The following is a 22,008-nucleotide window of genomic DNA, read 5'->3' on the forward strand; positions in this document are numbered from 1 at the left end:
AAGAGTTTGTTTGTTTGTTTGTTTGTTTCAACGCGCTAATCCCAGGAACTACTGGTCCGATTTGAAAAATTCTTTCAGTGTTAGATAGGCTATATATCGAGGAAGGCTATATCTATACTAATATTATAAAGCTGAAGAGTTTGTTTGTTTGTTTGTTTGTTTGTTTGAACGCGCTAATCCCAGGAACTACTGGTCCGATTTGAAAAATTCTTTCAGTGTTAGATAGGCTATATATCGAGGAAGGCTATATCTATACTAATATTATAAAGCTGAAGAGTTTGTTTGTTTGTTTGTTTGTTTGTTTGAACGCGTTAATCTCAGGAACTACTGGTCTGATTTGAAAAAATCTTTCAGTGTTAGATAGTCTATTTATCGAGGAAGGCTATAGGCTATATATCATCACGCTACGACCTATAGGAGCGGAGTAGCAATATGCTTATAAATGCATAGTCACAGATTCACCGGAAATAAACATTTTCAGATGAAAACATTAGGAATTCGGGTAGCTTGCACGACTTACATTCTCATTAATATACAACCAGCTCTAATTAACTATTCTACATGATAAGAATAAATATATAGAGAGAAAATAAAACACACATATATAAAATTAACAATAAATACAATTTATTAATTTAAATTAAACATTAAATAAAGTATTTTATCAACGACAAATTTTGTCTATGTCAATAAAAAAAAGCTTAAATTTATACATTTTTTTTAACAAAAAATAGAAAAAATGGTACAAAATAAATTAAAAGCAGAATAACTTAATCCAAGCGTTCGTTTTTAAATTAATAATTACTTATATTAAATTATTTACAATATAATTATAATTATAAAAAATGGTAAAATTTATTTTTTTGTTATTTATTTACACGTAACAGGATATTTACAAAATGTTATTATTTTTTGGAAATATTAAATGAAAAATAATATTAGAAGTACAATATTAATTTAGCAAATTAGCCCACTGCTGGGCAAGGGTCTTCACCTGTAGTGAGGGAAGGTTAGGCCTTGAGTCCACCACGCTGGCCAAGTGCGAGTTGCGAGAATTCAGTTACGAAATAAAAAAATACTATTTCAAGTTTATGAAAAAAGACCTCAATATGGGACTTTTACTATTCTTATTTAAATTCAATGTTTTTTTTTAAACAATTACATAATAATTTTGAATATTGAATCTCCATTTCAAGAATAAAATCGAAAAATAAAGTAAATTCAGAGATTTACAAATTTTATTAAAATTTAAAATTAAATAAATACTAACTTTTCTAACTGAAAAATTATATTTATTTAAATTTAATTAGTATTTAATGAGTAATTAAAAGTTTACTAGTACTTTTAGGGTTCCGTACCCAAAGGGTAAAACGGGACCCTTTAACTGAGACTTCGCTGTCTGTCTGTCACCAGGCTGTATCTCATGAACCGTGATAGTTAGACAGTTGAAATATTCACAAATGATGTATTTCTGTTGCCGCTATAATAACAAATACTAAAAAACAGAATTTAATAAATATTTAAGGGTTCATTTACGACAAAAGTGATTTGTTTGCCGTTTCTATAAATAATGATACGGAATCCTTATTGCGTGAATTTAAACTCATACTTGGTCAGCTTTTATGTACATAATATTATGAAAATTTGTACATAATTAGTAATTTAATTGAAGTTTTCAATTATATGTAACTTTTCTAATATTATTTTTCATTTATTTTCCAAACGAAGGCACTAATTAATTTCGTAATATAATATTTATAATATTGCAAATTTTAGCGAGTATTTGAAATCATTTTACATGGAATTTTTATATGTATCACATTAAAATCTTATAAAATAAATGAGTAAGGAAAAGTGACTTTTACAGACAGTGTTTTAACAGAATTTTGGAAAAGATACGCTTGGTAGTAATATTTATAGATTTTCAAACATACCTAGTATACAATCGCTAATGTATTTTCATAGAATTAAATTATTATTGTTCCAATAATACAATATGAGTTATTTTATTTTCTATAGTCTACTGAAATGTTAAATTTTTCAGGCTTAAGCTTGACTTTTTTAAGGGACGCTGCTTTTTTTTAAGCATAGGCTCCCCAACTCATATAAAAATATTAAATTAAATCAAAATAGTAGCATAAATTTAAGTATGTAGTGTCGCCACCTTTTCCCCCCACCCTAGAATTTTCTAAGATGGCGGCCGAGCGCCAGGGTTTGTATACTGTAATTGGAAATCTGTATATATTTCTATCAAGCATCAGAAATATTGCTATCCTATTGACTATTTGGTGGAATAGGGATGTTAAAACTAAATTATTTCGTTGGTAAATCTATACAAATGGATTTTAAACGACTTTCGTATGTTCACTACACTGGTCTTCGAAAATATATTAATTGCTAGTTTCACAGTTATATTAGGTCGGGGAAAAAGTCTTTTCGCATTATAGTATGTATGAACTTGTAATAGAGTCTCCTTGGCTTCAAGAATCACAAATGAGTACACGGTTCATTAGGTTTCTTTCAGTGAGCTCGTGAGGTACCCAAATATCGAGCTTTTTTGTGTAGAGGAAAGATTTTTTTACAAGTTCATACATACTATAATGCCAAAATACTTTAGCCCCGACCTAATAGATAGGTAAGTGTTGGTTAGTTTATCAAGTAGATTAAAGGCAGTTTTTTACTGAGTCTTTATCTACTGGATAGACTATCCAACACTTATCTTTAACTTGTGATTTAACCGTCAAGTGAATATTAATTTTAAAAAATATTATTAATAATTATTTTTTGAAAAAACATTTGTAAAAAAATGTCTCAAAAATTCGACTGCTTTTTACCCCGTTTTTTGGTTGTTAACTGTTATTTTTTATTACAAAATGGTATAAAATTATGTATTTTTGTTCTATGTACTTTTTCTTAAAAATCGTCTTTCGTATTAATATACTATGAACTTTTCTTAATCTCAATTTTATCTAAAATGTAACCTTTTGAATATTTTTATACTACTAACCAAATGTAATATATGGCAAAATATATAATGCATTTGATGTTTATACATATACTGTTTTACTAATAATTGTAGTGTAAGCTTTTTAATTAGTTATACAGTGTTTTATCACTTGCAAAGACAACTCCCGCACTAAGAATTGCTCTTGTGTCACAGGGACTTTTACAAACATACAAACAACGGACACAAAGTACAACTCGAAACAACTATTTGTGGATCGCACAAATAATAATTCCGTGTGGGAATCGAACCCACGACCTCCTGACGCAATGGTAGTAGCGTGGCGACTTTAACGTTTTTGCCCCGGGGTGGCAGGCAAATAGAAACTGTATATGAGTGAAGACAAAACACTATATAACTAATCATAGCTTATACGACGTTTATTAGTAAAACAGTTTATTAGTAAATAATATTCAAAAAGTTATATTTTAGCTTTTCAAGCGAAATTTTCGCTTTAACGTAAATAGCGTTATTGAGCCTAGAAGTTAAAAACTTCAAATATGAATGATTTATTAAATATAGCTCTTCAAATTTTACAAAGATATTTGTAGATAAATAATTTATTTATGTTAAAATAAATTATTTTAGCCTTCAATACATTTGTTTCCAATAAACGTAGTAAAATTAAACCAATCGGCTTTTTTACCTAATTAGTAAGAAAGCCAACTAACCGGCTTTTTTACTAAGTAGGTAAAAAAGCCGTTTGGTTTAGTAGTACTACGTTTAACATTTTACCGTCCGGCTTTGAAAATAAGCCGATCAAATGCTGTCACACAGTATAGACACTTACACGCAGTAAAAATACTTAGATGCAAGCATCAACAAGAAATATTTTTAACATCAAATCACTTCAAAAATTCCTGTTGTTGATCCTTACATTAGTATTTTACCGGCCAGCTTAAAAAAAGCCTTACAAATTAACCGTCCGGCTTAAAAAAAGTCGTAACAATTTACCGTCCGGCTTAAAAAAGTCATAAAAATTTACCGTCCGGCTTCGCCGATTCGATTAAAGCCGTTTAAAAACTTCTAGACACAGAGAGTTCGTTCACTATGACTATCAATGCTATGATAGTGTTGTGGCGTGTGATATCCAGTCAACTGTGTGGGCTACCCTGTGGTAGATGCCTGGCTGGCCCCGGGAGGCGCAGGAGTAGCCGGCAGAGACCACGCCGATGAGGTACCACCGGCCAGCTCGCTCGAGCATGAGTGGGCCGCCGCTGTCACCTTGGCAACTGTCTTTGCCGCCCCCTCGGTAGCCCGCGCAGAGCATCTCGGGGTATATTACTACGTTTATTCCTGAAAAAAGAAGGTTAATTGGTGAATAAATTATCTAAAACAGAAAATATGTGGTCAGATTGGTAATTCTTGCAGATCACAAAGTTTCATTTTCTGAGATAGCCAAAAAGCTATTTAATTTGTCAATTGCTGATAAAATATTATATTGGTTGTAGTAAAATATTACATGAATAACAAGAGCTCATTTTTAAACAGCGAAATTATGACATATATAGGACGAGAAGCTAAGATTATCTTCGATAAATCGTCTTCGTCGGATACAGTTATTTAAAGCCCTTCATTTAAGCCGTAAGACTGTTGACTGAAAGCATTACTAGGTTATTAACGAAGTGATCTTTTCAGAAATGATGCAATGGGTTTTGGACCCATTTTCTATCAGACGCAAACTTATTGGCCTCTCAGTATTACTCCTTCAAAGCTAAATTACCAGACACCTATTCAACTTTAAGGTACAAAGGTACTTCAAGGTACTTTAACCCTGGTCCACTCACCATTAGCACGATGCCACCGCTCACACACCCTATTATCCAGCACGGGTACATCGACAGCCTGCAGCGTGCGGGGGCGTAGCCTCGACCCTGGGCTCAGGGCTCCCCAGCCGGCCGCCCAGCCGTACTGGCCCAGGAAGTCGGAGCCACGCTCCGGAAGGCAGATCGGTGCTGGAATAAGGCAAATAACATTTGTTATGATATCGTAATTTGTTGTTTATTCAGCGTGACCTTAAGGTTAACTATTGGTCTGTCCGACTTTTGATTCTGAAACTCACCCTATATATACATTTAGTTCCCAACAAATTATCGCACTTTCATACAATGGTAAGTATTAAGTGGAGAAACTGCTATGGTGGACTAACCCCCGCCCAACTAGCACACAAGCTGCTTATACAGTCGTTATACAGCCTGATAGTTGCATAAGAGTCGTTCAAATGCTGTACAATTCTCTATAAGTTGTATACTAGCTATTTAAAAAACCCTTTAACAGCTAGGCGGGACAGTAGCCGTTTAGTAGGAAACTAATGACTTATAGTGATATATGAGCATGTAATTGCATCGCTAGACAGCCTAGGGAAGTATAACTGAGTTAATGGAATCTTCTATAACACCGTTAACTGTATAAGGGGACTTTAGGAGATAAAGGAGTTTGTACGGAGTTATGCGTTGCGCTTATAGCGCTCAAGAGCGTAAATAAGCTTTTTGTAATGCCTTAGGTTCTATAACAGATTTTTTTAGGGCTAGTGTATTACTCATCTATAAAAGAGTTGCGTAGGTCTTTAATAGCGCCTTGAGCGTTATATCAGATATTTATATGGCTTCTGTACGGCAAATAGATGTATAAGGTATCATTCGAAACATTTTTACAGCCATGGGGATTACAGAATTATGTTTAGCACCTAAAGCGCTATAACCGAGTAATATACCTTTATACTAAAGCTTAAAATTATTATCATAATATATTTACATAGGTGCAGTGGTGGTTCAGTCTGTCAACTGTTTTTAAAGAAAAAATAAAATAAAATAAAATAAAATAAAATAAAATAAAATAAAATAAAATAAAATAAAATAAAATAAAATAAAATAAAATAAAATAAAATAAAATAAAATAAAATAAAATAAAATAAAATAAAATAAAATAAAATAAAATAAAATAAAATAAAATAAAATAAAATAAAATAAAATAAAATAAAATAAAATAAAATAAAATAAAATAAAATAAAATAAAATAAAATAAAATAAAATAAAATAAAATAAAATAAAATAAAATAAAATAAAATAAAATAAAATAAAATAAAATAAAATAAAATAAAATAAAATAAAATAAAATAAAATAAAATAAAATAAAATAAAATAAAATAAAATAAAATAAAATAAAATAAAATAAAATAAAATAAAATAAAATAAAATAAAATAAAATAAAATAAAATAAAATAAAATAAAATAAAATAAAATAAAATAAAATAAAATAAAATAAAATAAAATAAAATAAAATAAAATAAAATAAAATAAAATAAAATAAAATAAAATAAAATAAAATAAAATAAAATAAAATAAAATAAAATAAAATAAAATTTTTATTCAACGACTGACCCCTAAAAGTACGAGTAAAATGCTGGTGTGCGACCAAAACAGTTATATTGAAGCACTCCTATGCCACAACTGCAAAACCTTGAGGTCTACAACAGCAAACACTAGAGCCTTTGTACAGATTAAGGCGCTAGAGCAGATGTAACCAACTCTGAGAGCTGCTTGATCGAGACGCCATTATAGCATTTGGTAAACATATTTTTTGAGGTTATTACGATCTTTTGAAGATCATATAAATCTATAGCCTGGTAACGTTAACATAATTAAAATCATTTTTTATTACCTATAACCCTAATTAAATTATCTGTAACCCTCAAAGTCTTATTTATGTTCAAAATACAATTTCCAAATCCACATATCTATATAATTTTTGCACTTAAAACTGAATATTTTGAGGGCGCATGAAAATATTGACGATAATATACATATATATTGACAGCAAACTTGAACTCGCACTTTCATATCACGTACACAAAGAAATAAAAGCGATAGACTACTTGTTATTTTAATAATCCAATCCGTAAAAATAAAATGTCTCCTCATTTGTCACTGATGATTCATTTTAAAAAAATATATTTAGTTTACACCATAATAAACCGACTATATTACTAATTTAGAGCGTTAGCATTTATAACCGTTACACAGTAGCGCTAAAATAAGGTAAAGGTGGTATAATCGCGCTGCAAGAGCTTTTTCGAACGCTCGTGGCGCTAACCACCTCTGTACAACAGCTGGTAAGCGCCACGAAGCTGCGAAAAAGCTCTTGTAGCGCGATTATACCACCTTCATCTTATTTTAGCGCTCCTGTATTACTACTATACTACGTACTATTATAATTACTATTTACGACCACTGTAGATCCAATGTCGAGCTATAAGCTGGACAGTATGGGCCTATTTGACGCTACAAGAGCTCTGTAGCCGCTTATAGAACCACTATACTTCTTACTAAGGAGCCTAAGGCGTTATAAAAATCCTTTAACCGGCCATTGTACAGCTTGTTATAGCGCTTGTGTGCTAGTTGGGCGGTTTCTGAGGTACATTTAGCGGTAGTTTATCTATTCGATAGTATTAAAACTCATATAAAAAAACGCTATTGAATAGATAAACTACCGCTAAATGTGCTCAGAAACCGGGGATAATTGGTGTCTAATAGATGACAAGTGGATTGGAGATTACGAGGTTTCGAGTTTGGAAAATTCGCATTAACAACTCTTGTTTCGTTACTGGTTTACCAACAATATATGAGATCAAAGCTAATGAAGGAATTGTATGTGTATTTAATACATCACTGCCTACAACAATCTGTTGCTTAAGCTACCATTAGTGCTTTTTTAAAAAATGATTTGAACTTAGCAAATATTATCCATGTTACAGAAGGCAAGATAAAAGTTCTGATCGTTGTGAATTTTTGTAGACAACTTCGAAACTAGATTTTTCACTAAATTTTACATTAAAAGGGTATATAGTAAGTCTTATACTCACCTATATGCGGCATATAATGCACATTTCTGTCCAGCGTCAACACAGCCACGTCGAACCTGTCGGCTTGCGGCGTAAATTTAAACAGGGGATGGACTTTGATAGTCCTGACGCCGAAGGTGTAAGCCGGCAGCGGTTCAGCCGCCGAGTTGATGACGTAGTCGCCGAGCGTGACGCGGACATGACGGGGCTGAGCTCGAGCCACGCAGTGACCGGCCGTGACTACATGACGCCGGGATATTAGAGAGCCGCCGCATCTGAAATTTTGTAAGTGGATGTTAGGTGGGAGGGTTTTTTGTGGATATTTTTTTTTGTTTTGTTTATATAAGTAATTGGTTTAAATAATAATTGGTAATTTGTTGAATAAATATAATGTGTGTTTTTGGTTTTATCGTGTAGTTGCGTTCGTAGGTAAACGTTTTGACTTGATAACGGAAGTTGATTCAGTAGATTAGAGCACGCCATTTTATTTAAGCCTTAAGCAAGCAAGGTCCAAAACTTTGGAATAATTAAGGTCTCACTCCAAGAAACCATTTTGCGAAATAAATCGTTATTTCTGACATATTTAGTCCATTTAATGGAAATAAAAGAAACGATGTTTTACACTCGTAGAGTGTTTTTCAGGACTTGACAACTCGAATTTTTATTCCAAATCTTCTGTGTCGAATAATTAATTTGCAACCTAATTTAGTATTTTTTTATGATACATCACTTGCATGAACATTACTAATCTATACTAATTTTATAAATGCGAAAGTAACTCTGTCTGTCTGTTAGTCAATCACGACTAAACTACTGAACTAATTGAAATTTGGTATGGAGATATTTTGATACCCGAGAAAGGACATAGGCTACTTTTTACCCCGGGAAAATGACGCATACCCATGGTGGAAAAAATCAAGTGGCGGACGGAGTCGCGGTTAAAAGCTAGGTATCTCTAAAACCTTACGCAAGACGATTCCATAAATGACAACCAATTGACATAACATTACCGCACTTTTTATCAAAACACATCACAAATTTCCCATCTAAATTGAATTGTAAGAAAACCGTACAGAAATCATCCGCCATTACATTTCGTAACTCGTACATAACAATGGTAGACATTTTCTCCGAGATTTCGTAACTAACGTTCGTTCAATTATGATGTGCACTGAATATAGCGGGAAAATGTTGGTAATAAAAGAAATTCGCAATTCTAAAAGGTTGGTGTCACAGTGTAAGTTTATAAGCGGTATGTAAATTCTATTCTCCAAGCAATATTTTTTATATCGGTAACATTTTGTTCCGACCTGGGATTACAAGCCGAGACCTCACATGGCAGTCAAACACAATAGCGCTGCTCTATACAGTCAGTTAAGAGGCTAAACGTCTACCAGTCAAATCAGCTACTCTTTATGAAATGTCTAAAATACATTTTAGTATAGAAAAATGACATAGCGACGCCACAGATTCGTTATTTCGTTGGTATCAAATAAGTGCCTAATTTATCAGCACAAGTTTTATAATTTTTCGTTAACCCAGTCAACTACGCAATTGTTAAAACATATCTTACTTATCGCAATTCGATTTGAATACTGGTAAATGTAATAAAATGCGGGAATTATCACAAACACTTCGCTTCACTTGGAATTCCTAACATTTCGCGCAGAAATATTCGCAAGTTGACTGTCTTAAGACATATACTGGAAAATGATTATAAAGCAGTTAAGAAATGAACCGCTAACTGAACAGCCGTCTTTGTGAGTTTGTCATTTCGAAGGATAATCCGTAGTTTCCATACTGCTTTTAACTCTATACTGTGCCGCTGTGCTTGTCATATAGTGATGGGCATTGTGTTTTTTTAGGCAATGACACATTAAGACTCACGTTAGTGGTTGACAACACTGAGTTTTCATTTTTTATATTTTTTAAGAACAACAGAAGTTGTTAAAAATTAAGTATAGTTTCGTAAATGGCGGGTTAATTTGACTTTGCAAATAATAGGTTTTAAAAACGTTTTTTTTAGTTTTAATATCCGCAATATTATTTTACTTATAATAATAAGAATTTATCTATATTAAAGCATGCGGAGTATACATTCTCATGCTATTCTTAGATGAATAAAAAAAACTTACCTTTTTGGAAAGAAACATCAATATTAAATGTTAATTTCGGTTAGATTATTTTAATACATAGTTAGTATAACATAATATATTAAAAGAAGAGGAATGTGCGAAAAAGTTGGTGAATGTACTAAATAATAGAAATTATCTACAATAACATCCATATTTCAGAAGAAAATATAACTACGACCTATCTTTCAATTTTTACATGAAATAATTAAAACTATAAGAAAGATTCAAACCTACTTATATAAATAAAAACATGCCGAAAATAAAAATAACGATTTTTCAAATTTCGAACAGCCAATAGATTAGAAAAATAAAACCTAAACTATAAATTTAATATTAGACTTAGCTTACGCTACGCCATGCAACGTCATAAGTTAATTTATACGATTAACTTATTAATATAGCTAATAGCTTAGCCTAAATAAAATATTTATCCAGCATGCGATATAAATACTAAATAATATAACTACCATTAAATAACTGAATAAAAGCGGCCCATAATAAAAAATATATTATGAATTTAAACGTTCTTAAACTGCAAGCAAATAATAATGAAATCTTGAGATAATCATTGACATTCAAGTTAAATCAATCAATCAGTCTAGCCTTTCTTCCAACTATATTGGAGTCGGCTTCCAGTTTCACCAGGAGCGACTGCCTATTGGACCTCCACAAGCCAGTTACCTGGGTTATAACACGATACCCTTCGGTAAGACTGGTTAGACTTTCTAACTTCTGACTACTGGTAACAACTGTCAAACCCCCGGTTTCTGAGTATATTTAGCGGTAGTTTATCTATTCAATAGCGTAATTTTTGTATGACTTTAAACGCTATTGAAAAGATAAACTGCCGCTAAATGTACCTCAGAAACCAGGAAAAAGACATTAACATTCAAGTGAATTCTTATAAATTTAATAAAAATCCCCAAATATATATATATATAAATAATAATACCTATATCCATAAGCTAGTACCTTCAATTTAACTGAAAAGCACCCTGAACGTAAGCCTAAACAAAATCTACGTAATTGTTTTGTATCATGCTATCTCTTCCGCACATTTACCTCTCTATCCAACACTGCTTCCAACCAATTAGCTCGAATATCGACATAAGCATGTTGCACCTGAAAATATTAAATGTTAATTCATGTTAATATTAGTTAGCACACACATTGATGGAAATAATAGTCTAGAATGTATTTGTAAAGTACATACAAATATTTACAATAATACCCGTCACCTTCCCTAAGTAATTATATTGGGAGATACAAATAATAATACGAAAAGTAAGATATGTCAGGTTAATTATTTATAGAAAATCATTTGCGACAAAAAACGGAAAAGGGAATATATCATGTTATTTAGTTTAAAAACATCTTTTGTGACAATCTCACTTAGTAATCTTGCATTTTTTTGACATTCAAGATTAGATTTTAAACAACTGTAAAAATTTGGTCACTTCTAAGTTAAGATTTTAAATGATAATAATTATGCTACCGTAGATTTGTTTCTAACCATCTAAAATCTAATTTTCAATCGCGAAAACCTAAACTTTCGTTTCTTTATAGCAGAATTTAATCAAAAACGGTACAGTTCGCAAAAGCTCAACATATAATTAAGTTTAATAATAATTATAAATATTATGTCTAAGCCTAAATAATAATTGTAATTAGACTATTATTTCCACGTTAAATATTAAATTGTTTTATTTACAAACAAATGAAAAATGTTACAATTAGTTTTTTAGTAAATTAGTGCATTATTTTACAATGTTATGAATGCGAGTTAGGTGCTGACGTTTGTGCTTTCATACATATTAGTACAAAATGTTTTGTGGCTCAAACTACACTACCTAGTAATTTTAAAGGGGTAATCGGATTACCTAAAGCCGTAGCAATCATTTTTGAAAAGCCTACATACATAGGTAAGTAGAAGACCACTACCAAATTATTCAGTTACTTGTTATTTAATAAGATTAACAAACCCTTAGTAACTCAGTAGTATTGGTTAGATAGGTTATAGAAAAACGCCGCAAATAATTTAATGCTACTTCAGGTTATTTTTGGTTCTTATGATGTAATCAACAACTTAGTTTGGTCACTTTAACTACAATTACATATATCATTAACGACCAATAAACGTATTTCTACATATATTCACTATTGTCTAACAATTAATGACGTTAGTCGAATCGCATTATTAGAACATGTAACATGCTAAATAAAAGGTTCAGTTAATGCATCTAAAACCCACAAAATAATTGGCAAGTCTTGAATCTTTATAACTATTTAACTCCAGTTTATAACTGTAAACAACATCACATCACAACAACAAGTGCATATTTCAAAATATTATTAAGATCTACCAAAGTTATTCATTTAGAAAAAACTATTCCAGCGAAGAAAACACGCATTTAGAGCAAAAATGGCACGATTAACTGCCCTATTAATACTTTCTTAGCCACAAACGCAATCCTAAAGTCTAAATTATTATATTTTTGAGCCACAAACACATTTCCAAAGCCACTTCCTCGCTGTACAGAACATTATAACCTTGAGGATCCGATCCTGATGTACGCTTGCCACGGGAAGGTCCCGAAGCCCGCGTCGTCGCCCCCCACGATGCGACGCTGCGCCGTCTGCTTGCCTACTGCTATGCCACAGCCTGGAAAAACAGAAAAATAAAACTTTAATACATTAAAAACTGAATGGTTTTGAAGGACATTAAAGCAAAACAATTTTTAGAAAATAAACGCCATTTTTCGGTGACTTTAAGAAGTTTTTTGTAAACCTCATTTATTTCCTTAATTTTTGAGCTTTAAACAAATGAAACTTAAACTAATCAGTTTAAGTTTTGTTTTATTTTTATATTTATTCATGAATAGGCGGGTACGTCATCAGGATAATGTAATAAATCTGCTTTATTTTTGAAGATGTAATAAAACCTACTAAATAGATTTAAGCAAGTAATTATTGGAACACATTGACGTAGGCTGTAAATCAAAAATGTACTTCCTTAAAATAAACACGAATATAATAATTACGCTTTAAAGACACAGGAAGCAAATCCGTTAGTTTATAAAACTACACCTTGTCAATAGTAACGTAAGCTAAAGATATCTAATTTTCGAATTCATTTGAATTGCAGCTTCCTGAATTTTGAATACAATGTTGCCAGATATATAAATAGTCAAGATGAAAAAAAAACCCCTGGAGAAATAATAAATGTTGCCATTGAAGAAAAGCCCGTCTGTTATGAAAATAATTTATTGTTCCCTATTCCCACGGCATTACTATTTAATATGGCCGCTAGTTTTTTGTTAAGCTATTGTCATCTTAGCTTCTTTGGTTCATTAGTGATGCATGCATAATAAGTACATAACAATGAAGCATAGTTCATAGTTATCTTAGAAAAACTACCTACAGCCTTACACTCTTTTACAACACTGATTTATTCAATGCTGAGTATTCGGAAAAGGTTATTATCTGGATGGAATGATGAGCACTTGAATGTATCAAAACTTTTTATATTTTTTAAATAATAGTTACTTTTTATAGTCTGTCAGTTGTTTCTCTTTTCAGACTTTTATATATTTTTCATCAATAGATATAACTAATTCTGATAAAGGTTTGAGTCTAAAAATTGTTAAGGTTAACTAAGCGAATACCGGGAGAAGTCGCTAGTTCAGTCGTCAGTTCAAGCCACTAGTTACAAATAAAAAGAAGTTCAGCAGTTTTTAGAAGAAGGCATTTAACAACTTCTTTAATAAAACACAAGATGTTTCAGTTTAAGGAATACGTCGCAAGGACTTTGCAAACATACACATTACAGACCTAAAATAAAACTGTTAATAAAAAAACAAAAAGATTTTATTGACTCATAAGAGACAATTTTACGTCTCCATTTCTAAAAATCATCAACCATACCTTCATACTCGAAGTTGTCCATTTTAATTTGCATTTTCTCTTTATTTTTCCGTTTTTTAGATCTCTTTTTTTCATAAGACCCTGTTATTAGCAAACATGCTAACAACAACACGAATAATAACTTCATTTCGCTAATTAAAAACTCATTTTTAGATAAAAAAATGTATTTCACACTTTTTGATTTACGCTTCCGTTTCAATTAAACTTGACCTAGATTTAACACAACATTTTAAAAATACTAATTATAATTGTCTATGTATTTAAAAACAAAACTAAGCATTACTACAATATAAAAAAAAACCGCACAGAAAAAAAAATCAAACGTCATTTTTTGACAACCAGATCAAAATAATTTCCCGCCAAATCCGATACGAAAAAAAAAGTTTTCTAAATCAATTCTTAAGCTGCAAATCTATCAAAAATGTCAAATAAGTATCGATATCAATTAACACAATAACATAACACTTAAAAAAATAGTTATACGTGTTAACCGTTGTAACAATACGAAACAACTGACGTTTACATAAGCCAGTACATAACTTCCTTTTTGCCTATGTATGAAATTATGTACATAATTGTTATATATTTCCTTGAAGGAAACACTCGTTTCAGTGTAAATTTATCGAGTGAAAAATGAATTATTGATGATTTATTCGATTTAACGCTGTTTATATGTCATTTAGTAGGTAATTATGGATTGTTTACACTGAAGTCCAAATTTAACGAATCTAACGGCCCGTTTCATAGTAACATAATATCACACCTGTTATCCGAAGGTGTAGACATAGGTGTAAATAATATACCCACATTTCGCCATTAACAATCTTAGTCCCATGTAATAGGGGGCGAGACTAGTGCTATTTATCGGGCACGTAACCAGACTCCCACAAATTTTACCTCAATTTTCAATTACGTTTAAGACCCGCCGCATTATAATAAGCTTATAGCCTAGATACACAGAGGATACTTCTTACCAAAGGAAATCTATTCACGCGAACGAAGTAGCGGGAAGAAGCTAGTCCTAATGTAAAGGCAAAATTTTGCAAAGAGCAGCCGGTTCTCACACAAACAAGGCTAGATTGAGATCATAGAGATAGATGAAGACCTATTTTGTGTCCGTTGTTTGAATGTTTGTAAAAGTCCCCGCGACACAAGAGTAATTCTTATTGCGGGAGCTGTCTTTATAAACATACATATCTAAGACGAACATAGTCAGAGACATTAGCTAGTGAATGTATCTAATAGATATCAACTTGAACTTTCGACTGCGGTGCACCGCTGCGGTTAGGAAGTCGTTTCACTACTTACTTATTGAGTTTCCTACATGATGGCTTTGAAAACTTTTTAATGTGATTTATTGTTAGGAAACAGGCAGAATTCGGAGTCTGATAGCATTGTTAAATATAAAGCCTTACAAAAAATAATGTATCTATGGGTAAAACTGTAGCGCAACTCACAATTTTAACCATGGAGTAGTGAGTGTTTGACATTTAAAATGTACTGCAAAAATAGTTTCTACGACGTCCGCTAAAGGCGCTGATAAGGTTTTCGTACAACATTTTTCTTAGCAGAGAATGGGGCTTTGCGTATTTAAATAGTTTTTGAGGTAAACGCGGATAGAGACAGATCGATCTATCTATGGATATCAATATTATACGCGATAGTTTGGTAATTAGGTGGATGTTTGTTACTCAATGGCACCAAAATTTCGATGAAATTCGGTACACAGTTATTTTATAACCTGCAATAAATATTATCCTAACCGGAAAAACTTTTCACCTTTCACAATATATTTTCAAACGCTAGTATGACATTTTTAAAGTAAAGATATTTTGATAAACCATTGTGCTGGGGCAAGGACTCTCCCCGCCTTGAGTCCACCACATCGGCTAATACAGGGCAGGCAATCATTGTTAAAATAGTCTTTAGTCTAAACACCATGATGTCTGAATCCTTACTTATATGTATATTGCTTCACTGCTCTAAGTCAAATAGTATATTATTCACACAAGGATGTTGCACAAACAATGTGATGTTGCGGTAGCGTACACATTTAGCTCAATGCTAATTACGAAATATACAAATTATTGTAATCTTTTCTTAACAATTTAGATAAAACGTGAAGCCCTGGGTTCGAATACTTTTTTTTTTAACCCGTTACTGTCCCACTGCAGGGCAAGCGTTTCCTCCCAAGCGAAGGAGAGCGGGTTAGGCCTTGAGTCCACCACGCTGGCCAAGTGCGGGTTGGGGACTTTGCATGCCCTTAATAAATGTATCAAACAAATTATAGGCATGCAAGTTTTCCTCACGATGTTTTCCTTCACCGTTAGAGCATGTGATAATTATTTCTAATACACACATAACTTCGAAAAGTCATTGGTGTGTTGCCTCGGATTTGAACCTGCGACCACCTGCGTGGGAGGTGCCAACTTAAAAAATACTAAAATAGGTAAAGTACTACTGCAGTGCTAGGCATTTCTCTACCCTTGTAAATCAACAGATTAGTCTTTCTTCCAACTATATTGGAGTCGGCTTCCAGTCTCACCGGATGCAGCTGAATACAAGTGTTTTACATGGAGCGACTGCCTATCGGACCTCCACAACCCAGTTACCTGAGTTATAACACAATATCTCGATACGCGATTGTCGACCTATTTCAAAAGGTAGTTATTTTTAAGTCGAACTGTATCAATCAGTGCCATGTCATCACTTTATCATTGAGTCAGATAATGCCAAATTTGACATGATACTGTCATCTACCAGGCAAGCAAGTAAAGAGAGTTGTAACAGAAACGAAACTTCCCATTTATAATATTAGTAAGTTTTAAGTATGTATGTGTGGTTTCAACTACAGAACGGCTCAGTCCAATATTGTTAAGGATATGACACACTCTCTCTTTGCATAATATCCGCATAATATAACAATGACTCAGCTATCTGTTGCTAAACAATATGGACTTATCGGTCTTAATTCTACGGAGAAACGAGAAAATCTTACTAATCTGATACACTAAAACTAAATAGTTCTGTCTGTCAGAGGATCTAGGTCCCAGGGTTCTGTCAGTCGCGCATGTAACGGATGGTTACCGGGGCGGTTTTTTAGTGGAATCACCACATAACCTGTTATTTCCTCCCCTAGGGATAGCGGGTATCCGAAGGAATTTTTCCACCCCGTAAAAAAAAAAGGTTTGATTCCTAAGAGGTATTTTTTATATTTAAGTTAGCTTGGTTGAGTTTAGTTGCTAAGCTGTTTTATTTTCTGTAAGTTAAAGACAAGACCGGAGTTTATAAGTTAGCCTCATAGATGGCGGTAGATTCGATATCTCTTCTAAATGTTTAAAGTTTAAGTTAAATTGGTATTTTTTAAAGCTTAATAACGCAACTAAAACTTTGAAATGTACACGAACTGAGGCTTAATTAATAAATTAAACCTAGCTAATTACCATATTATTAAAACTACAATCTAAGTTACAAAACCATTCAAACCAAATAAACCTAAATACCAAAAACCAGTTTGTTTCAAAACAAAAAACTTCCGATGACAAAGTGGGCCCAGCAATTTCCGAGAAACGCACACAAACACTGACACACATACATCAAGTAAAAGTGAACCACGATAACTTACGCACAACTAGTTATGTAACGGATAAACATTTATTGAATTACTAATATACATATATAAGTGGCACGAGAGTTATTTATTCAATACATACTATGACCTTGAAAAGTTTGTACATAATAATTACTGTCCTGATAAGAATAATGAAAATACAGAATTATATCCCAGATAATAAATGGGGATTTCTGTTAAATCGCCGAAAATGTAAGTATTATAAAGATATAAGACAAATTCAGCCGGCAACTTTTTGGAAGAGGAAAAAAATATTATTTATGTACTTGTACTATTTAAAAAATGCGTTCATATTTTGAAATAGGGGTCTAAATTACAAATTTACCTATGATTATAGTACTTAACTGATTTTTTCATAAATACTATCAGTAAAAAAATCGTTTGACAGCTGAAAATAAACGTCTACTTATAAAAAACTTTATCCTAAAATTATTTAATTATATTTTTCTAAAGAAACATTTGCAAATTAACAATTGTCACTCGTCAAAAAAGCCCGCGAAAACCGCCATGTTGGAAACCATAACCAAAAACCTTGTACTTAACCTACAAACGGGCAACGGAAACAACTTTGACAGCCCACATAAAAAAAACGACTTTACTCGAAGATTACGTCAGTTTCCAACACACTTTCACTATGATATAACACGAATGATTTAACTGGTGTAAACACTATGTTATTTGTTTATACAACCTTAATAAGGCTTTTTAGGTTAAATACTTTTGTAAATATAGACGTCTGACAGGTAATTTTACAGTCAGGTTGTTTTGAATAATTCAGTCTTTCTTCCAACTATGATGGAGTCGCCTTCCAGTCTCACTGGATGCAGCTGAATACCAGTATTTTACATGGAGCGACTGCCTATCAGATCTCCACAACCCAGTTACCTGAATTAAATTATAACACTATCGTGTTATAACCCAGGTTAGGGGGTATCCCCCCTATTAGTATCATAATCTTCTTCTGCTTCTGGAAAAGAAGCGAAGAGAAGAAGAAGGAGTATCTAATACTTAATCATCTTATGAAGGTTTTATTCTCAGTTTGCCATTTTAGATAAGAAAAAAGCAAACAAGACACATTTGCTAAAACAATTTGTTTTTTATTTATATAAAAAAACTAGCTGACCTGGCAAACGTTGCTTTGCCATATAAATAAAAAAAAATTGTGTCACCTATGGGTATGAAAAATAGATGTTGGCCGATTCTCAGTCCTACTCAATATGCTCACAAAATTTCATGAGAATCGGTCAAGCCGTTTCGGAGGAGTATGGTAACGAAAACTGTGACGCGAGAATTTTATATATTAGATACTAAGATTATGATAACATGTATAGATGTGCAAGGGAAGTTTGTAAGGTTCGTAGCAAGTGGTATCACACCCTCCCCCCCTAGTTATGGGAGGAGGCCCTCGCCCAGCTGTACATAACAAGAGCCTACATAATAATGTATAGTTATGCAAAACCTCATAGATATCGGGTCATCAGTTTAACCGTGAAACAAGGCACGCTTTCTCTCTCTGACATAATGTTTGTTACTTAAGTTATTCATAGTCGACACACGTTCGCAAACACATAGTTTACAAGTTTAGCATTCGATTTAGTTACAGTTAGATTTTAAAACCTTTAGGCCAGTTTATTGGTTTATATTTGATTGTCATACTAATATATAAACTATCTGCTGGATAAAGAGACATCAAAAGTGTTAATACAAGTGACAAAATTCCTTCTGACAGGTTATCTGATAGATGTTTAGAAGGAGAGACCGAGTCTTATTTTTAGTTATATATTTACAGACTTAAAGTTAATTAAACAGCCAAATGCAATAAATAGGGCAATATAAGGACCAGATTTTTTATGAAATTTCTGAACAAATTGTACAAAAAAATTATAGATCACCATTTAAGTACGTGTAATTTCATAATTACATGACAAAGGGTTTATGATATTTTACATAAACACCTTATGTACTTCACATTTATTCCATACGGACATACTTTTAAACAGTACAGCAATAAAATCTTCAAAAATCTTTTTATCACCGAGACCAAGCTTCAAACTACCAAAATATACGAACAAAACGTACACAATGTTACATTTTATTATTCAACATTCACCATCACAGTGGCATTCTTTTATTTTATCACCGTCGTAACGATGTCAGCACTTCGCTCTTGCCCTTTTTTAGTTAAAATTACGTAAATATATTTAAATTCTTAAGTTATTATATACCGCCTACTGTGTTTGTAAAACTGTAGTAAGATTGTCCGTTTTGTATGAAGTGCAAGCTTATATATTATTAGAACTAGTTTCTACACGCAATTACGACCGCGTTTATCAGATATCAGACTTTAAATAAGTGAGTATTTGAATTAAGTTTTATTCAAAGTATAATAAACGCATCAAAACAACAGTTTTAGGACGTAAACTTAAAAAGGAACGGAATTTAGTCCTAAAACGGTTTTACCATAGGGAAAGGCATTAAATTGATTGACTCAAAGTGACCCAAAAACTATAAAAAAATCTTCTATATTTTTTCATACAGCACATATCAGGTATAAATACGAAATATATATGACAAACGTACACTCAATGAAGTCAAACGAGAAAACTCTTGCCTAACATCAAGATAAAAGCTATCCCTCTATACATGCACCCACATAATCAAATAACAACAAAACAAAAAGAATAATCAAAAATCAATAAATACAATTTTAATTCCAAAGCGTAGGTTTTTAACTTTACATTATACTTAACTAACGAATAATAATGACTATTTAAATAGGTAATAAACTACCATTTTAGTTACATTCACATGTGGGTGGATAAACGATCGATATACTTTCTATGACGAAATTTACTTAGAAATGAATGTATTAAAAGTTTTGTAGCTCCATGTATGACAATTTAAATGGGTCTTAAACGCTGTGAAATCGTAAAGATTAATATTCCTTTTTATATCCAGATGTTTGGGTCAAATTTCGAAGACTTTAACGCAAAATGAAGTTTTTTAAAAAAAATAACGGGGAAATATAGATTAATTTTTGTTTATACGCCTTTTCATGTATATGGTCTAAATTTATACATATATACGTAATATACCTTTTTTCCATAGAGGTAGACAGAAAACAAAGAACGCAGAATTATAGAGATCGTATAATAATAATAGTTTTAATGACGCGGATTGTATTGTATTTACTGGACTGTGTGTACTTTGCTTCTTCGTGGCAAAAATACATATTTAGTGCAATAATTATCTTCAAAAACACAAAAACCAAATATAAGCTGACAATTCATCATGTCAGACATTTGCCCAATAACAGAGAAACGACTCAGGTTAGTAAAACAAACCATTGTACCTATATAAATACTACACACAAACACCGTGCAATTAATAATTCCATGCATAATTTATTGCGTATCTTTTAAAAAACATTGTTATATGACGTCACACACATCTGTCAAACTGACATTTAATTGTCAACTGTCAAAAGTAGAGCGCAACTTTCGCTTTTCAAACTTAAAGGACCTCAAAATATCTAGCACGTAAGAAAATATTTAGTAATACTCAATATTTCATACACTTTCAAAAATTAAACAATAGTTGAAAGAATTGTTAGTTTTTACCATTGTGTTATAAAACAATAGCGCTAATGAATCTGCTATAAGCAGTTATGCTATTTATTTAAAGCGGGTAGAAAGTTTTAGATTCTGCTATTTGGGTTACCGTTTCAAAATGTAGAAATTAGTTTAACACCATTAGGTTAATTAATGCATTTTCGGGTTTTTTTTTTAACTTATATAATTAGTTTTGCAATAATGTGTCTGTAATACGGTCTTCTGTCTATCAGACCTACACAACCCAATTACCTGGATTATAACACGATACCCTTTGGTAAGACTGATTGTCATACTTTCAAGTTTCTGACTACTGTTAACAACTGTCAAAGATCTTCGAAAATGACATCCGGGACCCACAATTTAACGTGCCTTCAGAAACGCGGAAGAACTCTGTATTTACAATATGGTCACCCATCCACTGACCAACCTCGGCAAGTGTAGCTTTACCTGAAAGATCGATTCGGCTGTTGTTAGCCACGAGTTTCTTGTTAAACAAAGCATTTTATAATCTTGTAACAAATTCCTTCTTTTTATTCAAACGTATGATTTACTAAGATCCTGTGAAGCCTAGTATTAAGCTATCTTGTGATAATGATCCGGAAGTGCCCTGTCCTTGGTTGCAGCCGGAAATGGCGCTCGAGTGCGCATGCGCTTCTTTGATGTGTGGTGTAAGTTATAAGCGGGAGAGAGAGCGAGCTTGATATGTGTGAGTTCGTTAAATATAAGTGTAACGGAATTATTTGTGGTTACATTTTTGAGTGTTTTTTTTCCTATAAAGTGGAAGAGCCAAGCTTATATTTTTAAGCATTTATTAGGACCAACATACAATTAAATTTCGATGAGTCAATAACCTCCGGTTA

The 22,008-nt window shown here is 32.1% G+C and overlaps 1 protein-coding gene across 2 annotated transcripts in view; it reads right to left on the reverse strand.

The window, feature by feature from the left end:
- Positions 1-603: 603 nt before the first annotated feature.
- Positions 604-22,008, reverse strand: part of LOC142984536 (uncharacterized) — a 57,552-nt gene continuing 36,147 nt past the window's right edge. Inside the window, exons 3-7 of one of the 2 annotated variants that reach the window (XM_076132237.1) lie at positions 12,530-12,641; positions 11,042-11,101; positions 7,866-8,119; positions 4,792-4,959; positions 604-4,300 (exon numbers count right to left, since the gene is read on the reverse strand). In XM_076132237.1, coding sequence (XP_075988352.1) covers positions 4,068-4,300; positions 4,792-4,959; positions 7,866-8,119; positions 11,042-11,101; positions 12,530-12,641 — 827 coding nt within the window. In that variant the 3' untranslated portion in view covers positions 604-4,067. The remainder of the gene's footprint in view (positions 4,301-4,791; positions 4,960-7,865; positions 8,120-11,041; positions 11,102-12,529; positions 12,642-22,008) is intronic. The other variant, XM_076132239.1, reaches the window with a different exon arrangement.

The sequence above is a fragment of the Anticarsia gemmatalis genome, chromosome 27, assembly GCF_050436995.1.
Source record: "Anticarsia gemmatalis isolate Benzon Research Colony breed Stoneville strain chromosome 27, ilAntGemm2 primary, whole genome shotgun sequence".
Lineage (NCBI taxonomy): Eukaryota > Metazoa > Arthropoda > Insecta > Lepidoptera > Erebidae > Anticarsia > Anticarsia gemmatalis.